A 12,099-nucleotide genomic window follows, 5' to 3' on the forward strand; every position below is an offset into this window, starting at 1 on the left:
CTTTTGCCTTCAAACTATTCAGAATAATATGGAAAATAGAAAGACAGCAATTCTACTATTTACACAGTTGGAGGAAAGGAGACAGTTTTGCAGAGAAATTACAGGTGTACCCTAATGTGCACGGAAGGGTTTCGATAAATGTTTTACAGTTTTTGTGTAAAGTATTTTTATTTGATCTACAATCTTTTCAAAGATTAGGAATTGATGGCTCAGAAAACTTGTTACTTCCGTGAAGTAATAAATCTGGGTATAAAACCTAATTTTCTAATGGTTAATACAGTATTGCTAGGGCTAGTAACTGATGGCTCAAAAAAGTTTGAAGAATGGCTGAATAAAGGGTGTTATAGAATACTAAAGGGATTTCAGATAAATAACATCATTGGCCAAGATAGGTAATATTAGTGATACTAACTACTAAGAGTTAACAGTTGAAAAGAGCTTTTTTTTTTTTTTATTTAAGAGTGGTTATGATAACCCAGACTGGACTAAGAATGTAACTATTTTAAAGAGTCTATGGAGTATATTAGAGGAAGATATATAAAACTACAAACTGGATGAAAAGAGATCATTTATTTTATATTAGGTATATTTAAAAGCTATAGTTCTAGACTAGAGAATAAAGATTAAATATACTAGTATTGATGTCAACAAATTCATACTCTATTCAAACATATGAATGGTCAATTCAAATATAATATGCTAAATTTTCAAAATGCATGTTTACAGTGTTTGACTATGAAAATCACAGATGCCATGTGCTAAATTTGAAAATGCTTGCCAAATATTAAATAGCCATTCAAACGAAACTGGTAAGGAACATTAAAATTTCTTTTCTTGGCGAACCATAACTATATATGAATCTAAAACTTTTCAAGCCAAATTACCATATGTTAAATTTAATTTTGGAAAAAAATACACATTCTACTATACTTAAAAGTATAGAATGTAAAATATGTTAGTATTTTAAAATTTCCTAAATATGTGCAGAATGGTTAGAGCAAGAGATGACTCTGTAGTCACAATACAGGGCTCAAGATTTAACTTACCAATTACTAACCATGAGCCTTAGGCAAGTCACTTAACCATACTATCTCTGTTTGCATACAAAAATGGGACAATTCCCTCCAAATTAACGCATGGGATTCTGTGTGTATTAAATTTTAAAAAGTATGTGAAAATGTTCTGCAAATTCTAAAGTGCCATACAACGTTATATTTTTGTAACTGCATTAAATTTAATTTGATATGAAATGTAATTATGAACTCAAATATTTTATTGATACATCCCAATATATGATATCACTTGTTCTGAAGAATATTAATTAAAGAGTTCTCCCATGTGTATTTTAAACTGTAATTACAGCTACACCTAATATAGTGCTGTGACTGTTGCTAGGTTCTACAACAGCTGCCCTTAAAAATTCTTGGGGGACTTCTCCATGTGGACCTTCTCTTACAGCTAAAAAAGTTTTACATGTTAGCATTGCTGAGAAAAGACTTAAAAGCAGATGAATAAGGTGTAATTATAGAATCCTCTTCTGTACATTTTTATCGCCTAATTTCAAAGTTGATTCATTTATTCAGTTTTAAGCACATATGTTTTCAACTATTCATATAAAGGGGTATTTTTATTAAAAAGATTGAGGATATAAAATACGCAGATTATTAAAAACAAATATCTAACATTGAAGATATTTCTAGGGAATTTCTCTATTTTGAAATAATCTATTTAATTTATAATATAAAAATAATTCATGATAATATTAACTGCCCTATATCTCTCATAGAAGTAGCAGGAGTAAAAATAAATAAAAAGTAAGTAACAAAGAAGATCACTGAACAGTTAAAAATTTTAATTCATTTACTTAAACACTACTTTGATTCTAGAACGTTAAAAATAACTTTCCCTCCTTTCTGTACTGTGTTTCTGTCCCTGAGACCACATTTATCTGGATGAAACATGGCATAGTGAAGAGAGCACAATATTTAGAGTCAGAAGACCAGAATTTGAACACTAGATCTGAAACTTATTCGAGATGTAAATACGGACATGTTAACTAACCTCTCTGGATATCAATTTAATTATTTTTTAATAGGAATAAAAATTGTTACAGGTTTGTTATGAAGAACAAGAACATATAAAATTATTTTGCAAATGTTTCCACTATTCAATCATAAGCTAATCTTGACACTGGAAAAAAAAAAGTAAATACAACTAATCAAAATAAATTTTTGAGACACTTGTTGTTAAAAAATAGGTGCCATCAAGTCGGTTCCAACTCACAGCGATCCTATGTAAAACAGAATGAAACACTGCCTCGTCCTGCGCCATCCTCACAATCATTGCTATGTTTGAGCCCATTGTTGCAGCCACTGTGTCAATCCATCTCGTTGAGGATCTTCCTCTTTTTCACTGACCCTCTACTTTACCAAGCATGATGTCCTTCTCCGGGGACTGATCCCTCTTGGTAACTTGTCCAAAGTATGTGAGACATAGTCTCACCATCCTTGCTTCTAAGGAGCATTCTGGTTGTACTTCTTCCAAGACAGATTTCTTTGTTCTTCTGGCAGTCCATGGTATTGTCAATATTCTTCAACGGCACAGTTCAAAGGTGTCAATTCTTCTTCGGTCTTCCTTATTCATCGTCCAGCTTTTGCATGCATACGAGGGGACTGAAAACACCACGGCTTGGGTCAGACACACCTTAGTCTTCAAGGTGACGAGATGGTATATAGCATTAAGTTGGAAATCTAAGTCCACCCAGAGATGCCTTGAAAGAAAAGCCTGGTGATGTACTTCCAAAAATTCAGCCACTGAAAACTCTATGGAGCACAGTTCTACTCTGACACATATGTGGTCACCATGAGTTGGAGTCTACTAGATAACTTGTTTATATAGCAGCTGACGCATTATATATATGAACTTGTGCAAGTTATTTTATGTAAAACAGAGATAATAATAGTACTTATCTTACAGGGTTACTGTAAAAATTAAATGAGTAAATACACATACATTACTTAGAAGAGTCCTGGTACATAGTAAGCACATAAAGGTTTAGCTATTCTTACCGTTATTGCTATTCTGGTCTGTCAGAAGTAACTTTTTCTCATTAATATTTACTCAGTAGTGAAAGACAGCACACTCATGTGTTTTAAAAGCATAAGAGGGATCCTAATATACCAAGAGCGATGGTGCTATATTTTTATATTACCTCTCATCCTTCAGGCCTTGGTGTCAATGTCATCTTTTCAGAGTTGCTTTCCTTGACCACAATCTAAATCCCATCTGTGTTTCCCTTTATTCTTGATTACAATGCACTTTCTATGGTCTTTCACTATTTTACTTATTTAGTGACAGGTTTTTTTATTTTCTCTTACCATAAATAAAGAAGACCTGGTATCCAAGACAGTCAGACCATAACTGTGTCTGGCTGACTGTTGTGTCCCCATTATCTAGCATGGTCCCTGGCACACAGATTATACAAAATATATACCTGACAAATGAATCAATGCTATAAAGGGGTTACCAAACAGCAAAATTTAAAAACCTGAGATATGAGTAAAGGTAAATGTCATGGTCCAGATGTGACAATTCTGTCATTGGGAGTCCCAATAATGGCTTACTCTAACTGGGAGCAATAATCATTCTCAGTGATTAATCCTTCATTAATCAATGATTAATTGCTCAGTCATGAAAGTTTTCTTTGTCTTAGCCACCAAATATAACCAAAATGAAAAATAATGACATGAAGGAAAAATATTAAGAGGGAAAATGAATTGAAATAATATTGGAATGCCATGGATACATACATTAGTGTGATTTTTCCTTGTTCTTTCAATAATTCATTTAGAAAAAGAAGAACGCAGCAGCTAAAAGTTCACCTAGAGATTTATAGGCTGTAATACACCTGTTGTACTCTTCACTCAAGAATATTTTTAATATTTTGCTCAATTCTGGATGCCACAACTTACAGACAGTACAGTTAAAGATTTGGGAACATGATACATAAAGATGTGAAGACTGGCAATTTCGCAGACTATATAACCTGAAAATCCTATCTATCACACTGAAATTCTAGACAAAATATAATATCAAATATTCTTTTAAATGTAGAGCTGGGAATATAAGAAAGGGAAATGCTCTGGTTCTCAAATCCTGGAGGTGACTGAAGAGTGGTGAGTATGTGACTGAAGGTGTGGTAGTGCTCCAGGCTGGGGCCAGCAGAGTCAGTAGCATCAGGACTTGTGGGAGCAGAAGATAAAATTTTGACTTTGGGCCCAAAGAAGCTGTGAGCAGAGAGCTCTTTGAAGTACTGCATGCTCAATTAAAGGGGAGACTCAAAAAAAACTTGCCCACTGGGCTTGCTTCTGCATGGACGTGGTGACCTTTAGTTGCAAGTTCATATTTGCTTGGACATCTTGTAGGCTTAAAATTGAAGACACTTTTCTCCAGAGTGGATTTATGTTCCTTTCTGCCAGGGGCTAGGGCAATTAGTATGACCACTCTGTACCTTCAACACGGTCCTGGATTAATGCTGAATCTTTGGTTCAGGTTCCGAATGCTGCTGATGTAAGATTTATTATCTAGCTCACGGACTGCAGTACCGCTGTAGCATGTACTATCTGGGTATCTCTGTTCCTTCTGTTGCTTATTACTTATCTATCCTAGGTCAGAGTTTGTTCTTTGTTGGTTGAGATGGGGGCAGTACATCCTTGAAGATTCCCTCTGCTTTCTGAAAGCTCAGCAATTTATTAAACAGTATGTTTTAATCAGGATTTAATATGCGTAAATAACCTGGTGAATATCTTCCAAACATGAATATATAAACATGAATCTATTAACTATGTAACACAGATATTTATACTACAGGTCTCATTATACCAATTGTTATGAAGTCCATCCTGGACATCTTTCTACATATTACAGGAATAAATACACATGCACACCCCCAAAAAAACCAAACCCATTGTTGTCAAGTTGATTCTGACTCATAGAGACCCCAGAGCACAGAGTACAACTGCCCCATAGAGATTCCAGGGAGTGCCTAGTAGACTCAAACTGCCAACCTTTTGGTTAGCACCCGAAGCTCTTAAACACTGCACCACCAGCGTTCCCCCTCCACACACACCACACAATATATCAGAATAAATTAAGTACATTTGGGTTATTTCCAAATTGTTGCAGTTATAAAGCAACACAGTGTGAATATTCTTGTTCACGCATCTCTGTGACCCTATCTGATTGTTTTCTTTAGATAATGACATTCTAAATATTAAACTACTGGGTCGAAGTGTATGTATATAGCTAACATTTTAATCAATATTCCTCAATTATCTCACTAAAACTTGTAGCAAATACTTTCCTACTAACAGAATGTGTGAGTAATTGTTTCCACATACAAACTCGTTAATGCTGGGCCTTACTAGTCTTTTTATTCTTTCCCAATCTAACTATACTTCATTGTTAATTTTATTTGCATTTTTCAAGCACAATGACTATGAGTTACTTTTTACTGAATTTATGAAAATGGGTCATTTCTATCTATACTTTTAAAAACTGTCAACTCATTCCCTATGTACATTTTTCTACTGGGCATTCATCACTCTCTTGTTAATTTGTAAGGACATCATTCTTTCAAACATTTTGAAAGCCCTGTGTTAGAATTAAGGTTACTTGTTACATGCTTTTTTAATACACTCCATGATGACACACCTTGAGCTAATAAAGATGAATTCAATTCTTCTAAACACATGGGGTCGCCATGAACCGGAATCAATAGCAACTAACAACAACAAAACACAAACTACATTGAAAACAGTATAACAACAACAAAAAAAGAATTATGTACGTGTACATGTGTGTAGAAATGAACTGTAACATTGATTTTTTTTCTTTTTTGTGAGAAATGACAGTGCTACTGGAGTTCAGAGTTAAGCATCCTGAGGAACTAGTATAAAAGATGGAAATAATAGTATGTTTATAAAATTGATCTAATATCTCCAGTCATAATTTGAACAGCATTCAAGCTATACCATTGTTAAAAGTCTCCTTGTAGAGTGAGCCAGAGCCTAAGCTAAAGGAGGACCAGCACCCTAATAAATTCCATCCCAGTGCCCCTTTCTATTTTATTTAAAATAACTTTTACTATTTGAAATTATCTCATTTATTTATGTGTTTACTGTCTATCTCTGCTTAAACAGAAGGCTAATAACATGAGGATGGGAACATTCCCTGCTCATATTTCACTGCTCTATCCCCAGGGCTAAGCTCTGACTTACAGAGGGTGGTGTTGTTTTGTTATGTGCCATTAAGTCGGTTCCAATTCATAGTGGCCCTAGGTAGAACAGAATGAAAAACTGCGCAGTCCTGCGCCATCGTTATTAGGCTTGAGCCCATTATTGCAGCCACTTTGGCAAGCCATCTTGTTGAGGGTCTTCCTCTTCTTCACTGACCCTCTACTTTACCAAGCATGGTATCATTTGCCAGGGACTAATCCCTCCTGATAACATGTCCGAAGTATGTGAGACATAGTCCTCCCCATCCTCGCTTCTAATGAGCATTCTGGCTGTTTGTCCTCCAAGATAGATTTGTTCGTTCTTTGTGCAGTCTGTGGCATATTCAATATTATTTGCCAACACCGTAATTCAAAGGCATCAATTCTTCTTTGGTCTTCCTCACTTATTGTCCAGCTTTTGCATGCATGTGAGGCAATTGAAAATATTATGACTTGGGTCAGGCTCACCTTCATCTTCAAGGTGACAGTGTTTGCTTTTCAACACTTTAAAGAGATCTTTTGCAGCAAATTTGCCCAATGCAATGTGTCCTTTGATTTCCTGACTGCTGCTTCCACGGGTGTTGATTGTGTGATCCAAGTAAAACGAAACCCTTGACAACTTCGTTATTTTCTCCATTCATCATGATGTTGATTATTGGTCCAGTTGTGAGGATTTTTGTTGTTTTTACGTTGAGCTGCAACTCATAGCGAAGGTTGTGATCTTTGATCTTCATCAGTAAGTGCTTCAAGTCCTCTTCACTTACAGCAAGCAAGATTGTGTCATCTGAATAATGCACGTTGTGAATGAGTCTTCCTCCAATTTTGATGCCCTTATTCATGTAGTCCAGCTTCTTAGATTATTTGCTCAGCATACAGACTAAGTATGGTGAAAGGTTACAACCCTGACACACACCCTTCTTGACTTTAAACCACACACTATCCCCTTGTTCTGTTCAAATGACTGCCTCTTGATCTATGTACATGCTCCTCATGAAAATAAGTGTTCTGGAATTCCCATTCGTTGCAATGTTATCCATAATTTGTTATGATCTACACAGTCAAATGCCTTTGTGTACTCAATGAAACACAGGTAAACATCTTTCTGGTATTCTCTGCTTTCAGCCAAGATCAATCGTACATCAGCAATGATATCCCTGTATCTGGCCTGAATTTCTGGCAGTTCCCTGTTAATGTATTACCACAGCTGGTTTTGAATGATCTTCAGCAGCATTTTACTTCTGTGTGCTATTAATAATTTGTTTGATAATTTCTGCATTCTGTTGGCTCACCTTTCTTTGGAGTAAAATATGGACCTCTACCGGTCAGCTGGCCAGGCAAATGTCCTCTAAATTCTTGCCGCTTCCAGCACTGCATCCATTTGCTGAAACATCTCAGTTGGTATTCTGTCAATTCCTGGAGCCTTGTTTTTCACCAATGCCTTCAGTGTAGCTTGGACCTCTTCCTCCAGTACCATAGGTTCTTGATCATATGCTACCTCATGACATGGCTGAACATCGACCAATTCTTTTTGGTATAAGTGACTCTGTGTATTCCTGTCATCTTCTTTTGATGCTTCCTGTGTCATTTAATGTTTTCCCCATAGAATCCATCAAAACTGCAACTCCAGGGTTAAATTTTTTCTTCAGTTCTTTTGGCTTGAGAAATGCTGGGCGTGTTCTTCCCTTTTGGTTTTCTATCTCCAGGTCTCTGCACATGTCATTATAATACTTTGTCTTCTCGAGCTGCCCTTTGAAATCTGTTGTTCAACTCTTTATCATTTCTTCCATTTGTGTGATGGTTAAGATTGTGTGTCAACTTGGCTGGGCTATGATTCTCAGTGTTTTGGCAGACATGTAATGCTGTGATCGCTTTGCTGCTGAGATTTGATACGTGATCACCCCTGCAATGGAAGACTCATTAACAACTTGCAATATGTGGACGACACAACCTTCCTTGCTGAAAGTGAAGAGGACTTGAAGCACTTACTGATGAAGATCAAAGAATACAGCCTTGAGTATGAATTACACCTCAGCATAAAGAAAACAAAAATCCTCACAGCTGAATCAATAAGCGACATCATGATAAATGGTGAAAAGATTGATAATGTCAAGGATTTCATTTTACTTGAATCCACAATCAATGCACATGGAAGCAGTGGTCATGAAATCAAAGGATGTATTGCATTGGGCAAATCTACTGCAAAAGACTTCTTTAAAGTGTTGAAAAGCAAAGATGTTACTTTGAGGACTAAGGTGCACCTGACACAACCCATGATATTTTCAATCGCCACATATGCATGTGAAAGCTGGACAACGAATAAGGAAGACAAAAGAAGAATCAATGCCTTTGAATTACGGTGTTAGCGAAGAATACTGAATATACCATGGACTGCCAGAAGAACAAACTAGTCTGTCTTGAAGAAATACAGCCAGATTGCTCCTTGGAAGCGAGGATAGCCAGACTTCGTCTCACATAATGTTATCAGGAGGGATCAGTCCCTGGGGAAGGACATCAAGCTTGGTAAAGTAGAGGGTCAGTGAAAAAGAGGAAGATCCTCTACGAGATGGACTGACACAGTGGCTGCAACAATGGGCTCAAACATAACAATGATTTTGAGGATGGCACAGGTTTGGGCTAGTTTTGTTTTCTCATACATGGGATTGCTATGAGTCAGAACTGACTCGACAGCACCTAAGAACAGCAACTAACAACACAGGACAGAGTAGAAGTGCCCAATATGGTTTCCAAGGCTGTAATCTTCACGGAAGCAGACCGCCACATCTTTCTCCTACTAAGCCACTGTTGGGTTTTAATAACCAAACTTTCAGTTAGCAGCTGAACACTTAACCACTGTGCCACCAGGGCTTAGCAAATCCTTGAGTTGAATAAGCTGCAAAATTTCTCAGTAAACGAGCATTCAGAATCTTAAAATCTTATATCCAGAGTTCTACCTGCAATGCTTGAGTCTACAAGAACTATATTAAAGTGTATTGACTAAAGAAAATTTGTCTCTGTATAATTTGGGGGGTTATTTTTAAATGCCAACATGCAACTTTATCAATAGATAATTTGAAATTTACCTAATTACATTGGTTATTTTTCTAGATGTATAAAATGTACAACTGAAGTTTCATTCTAGCCAATCACTAGTTTTATTTATTTGAGTTTACATCCATTCTTCAAATGGAAATTTTTAAATTTTTATTCTTTTCATTTTCAGAGTATTTTCTTTAATATTAGATGTTCCTAGACCTGATATGGAACTGTCAGAAATTCAAGCCAAATTCAGAAGAGCATGTGGAACGAGGGATATCATTGCTGATGTTGGATGGATCTTGGCTGAAAGCAGAAAATATCAGAAATATATTTATCTGTGTTTTGTTGACTATGGAAAGGCATTTGACTGTGTGGATCATAACAAATTGTGAATGATGTTGTGAAGAATGGGAATTCCAGAAAACTTGGTTGTGCTCATGAGGAACCTGCACATAGACCTAGAGGCTGTCATTCGAACAGAATAAGGGCATGCTAAGTGGTTTGAAATCAGAAAAGATGTGTGTCTGGGTTGCATCCTTTTACCATCTTATTTGATCTGTATGCTGAGCAACTAATTGCAGAAGCTGGATTATATGAAGAAGAACAGGGCATCAGGACTGAAGGAAGACTCATTAAGAATGTGTGATATGTGACTGACACAGCCTTGCTTGCTGAAAGTGAAGAGGACTTGAAGCACTTACCGATGTAGTATGGATTATGCCTCACTATAAAGAAAACAAAAATCCTCACAGCTAGACCAATAATTAACATCATGATAAACAGAGAAAATAACGAAGTTGTCAAGGACTTCATTTTACTTGGATCCACAATCGACGCCCATGGAAGCGGCAATCAGGAAATCAAATAACATATTGCATTACACAAATCTGCTGCAAAAGACCTCTTTGAAGTATTGAAAGCAAAGATGTCACTTTGAGGACTAAGGTGCACCTTGCCCAAGCCATAGTATTTTCAGTTGCCTCATATGCTTGCAAAAGCTGGACAATAAATAAGGAAGACCAAAGAAGAACTGATGCCTTTGAAAGATGGTGTTGGTGAAGAATACTGAACGTACGAGGGACTGCCAGGGGAACAAACTAATCTGTCTTAGAAGAAGTACAGCCAGAAAGCTCCTTAGAAGCAAGAATGGCGAGACTTCATCTCAGGTACTTTGGACATGTTATCAGGAAGGACTAGTCCCTGGAGAAGGACATCACTTTTGGTAAAGGGTCTGCAAAAAAGAGGAGGACCCTCAAGGAGATGGACAGATACAGTTGCTGCAACGATGGGCTCAAACATAGCAATGATTGTGAGGATGGTGCAGGACTGAGCAGGGTTTCATTCTGTTGTACACATGGTCACAATGATTTGAAATCGACTAGATGATAGTTGGTTAAGCCTATGAAATTCTCAAACCTCCAATGTAAGTTTGGAACTTGAGTTAGGTTTGGGTATAAGACTACTCCGGGAATGAAGCCCGAACACAATTTTTACTAGAACACTAATCCTTTATAGCTAAAACATTTCTTAATACTGTTTGAATCAAAGCACTAGACAACAGAAGTAGAGAATGTAAGTGTAATTTAAAATTATGTGTGAAAGTGACTTAAAATATTCTAATGGAAAGAACTTTTCTGTATAAAACAAATCTCCAATGAATTGTTCTTTTTAGAAGAAAATACCCTTAATAGTGACAATTTAAGGAACAAACAATGCTATCTTTTTCATTTGTTTTAAGATTAAATTATGATAGTCAGGGCTAAGGTATAATGTGGCAAAAATTGTTGCAGAAAAGTCAATTGAGTTGAGTAAAAGAATCACAGATAGGTTACTGGAAAACTTACGATATTTATGTTAAAATCTTCACATTTTAAACTAGTATTTCCAAAGAGGAACTCAGGAAATTACTAGTTTAATAATGTAATTTATAATCGTAAGTGGTTTTAGACATGAGCAAATTAGTAAGCTAACTGCATTTATGGAACTTGAGTTTAAAAACTAAGATATAACACCAAATAAATAAAGAACACACAAAAATGTTAAGAAGAGAAAAATTAATTGACAAAGGAATGCTAGTGAAGTACTTGTCTTTTTTTGGAGTTCCTTCCCTCATGCAAGTTGTCCTAAAATTATGTCCTTTACCAAAGAAGTCTAGTACTTATGCAAATAAAATTAGGTAGCGATGTCCAGAAATTTTTTTTTAATTCACAGGCATGTTTGAATAACACAAATGTGAACTAAACAACACATGTAAAACAAATTATCCACTTTTATAACATAGTCTATTATAATTTATCTTTAAAGTTCTATTTACCTTTATTGTCTGCCGGCTTGTCTGAAATCTCTGATCAGATATTTGCTGCTGATGAAGGAGCTTTTCGTTGATTTCTTTATATTCTTTAACCGACAAGTCAGCAGTTTTTTTGGCATTCTGAAGTATACTGTTTTGTTGTTGCAAAGATACAATCCGTTCTCGTAATAAAATCATATTGCTACATGATTTCTGGGCAGTTTTACTTTTCCATTTTTCTCTGTTAACTATATAAAATAATGTGGATAATATTTTTAATATCGCGTTAAATTTAAAAAGCCATATTGTTAATTTCTTATGTATTCTTACCTCTGTTAGGAACTGTCGTATGTGAACTCTTTTGCATTTTACTATTCTTCTTTTGGAAAGTCGGTTTTTTGGCATTGTAATGAAAAGAATCCTGAATATGAAAGTTTCACAGAAACTGGGTTATTTTCAATAATTAATTCAAGCGAACCAATATAATAAATAATCTCTC

At 35.8% G+C, this 12,099-nt stretch overlaps 1 protein-coding gene across 8 annotated transcripts in view; it reads right to left on the reverse strand.

The window, feature by feature from the left end:
* The window catches only part of CNTLN (centlein), a 250,723-nt gene that overhangs the window by 68,853 nt on the left and 169,771 nt on the right, over positions 1 to 12,099 (reverse strand). For all 8 annotated transcript variants that reach the window (XM_064290462.1, XM_064290461.1, XM_064290457.1 and 5 more), the window contains 2 exons: positions 11,931 to 12,021; positions 11,625 to 11,848 (listed from right to left, as the gene is read on the reverse strand). In XM_064290462.1, coding sequence (XP_064146532.1) covers positions 11,625 to 11,848; positions 11,931 to 12,021 — 315 coding nt within the window. The remainder of the gene's footprint in view (positions 1 to 11,624; positions 11,849 to 11,930; positions 12,022 to 12,099) is intronic.

This window comes from Loxodonta africana, chromosome 9, assembly GCF_030014295.1.
Source record: "Loxodonta africana isolate mLoxAfr1 chromosome 9, mLoxAfr1.hap2, whole genome shotgun sequence".
Lineage (NCBI taxonomy): Eukaryota > Metazoa > Chordata > Mammalia > Proboscidea > Elephantidae > Loxodonta > Loxodonta africana.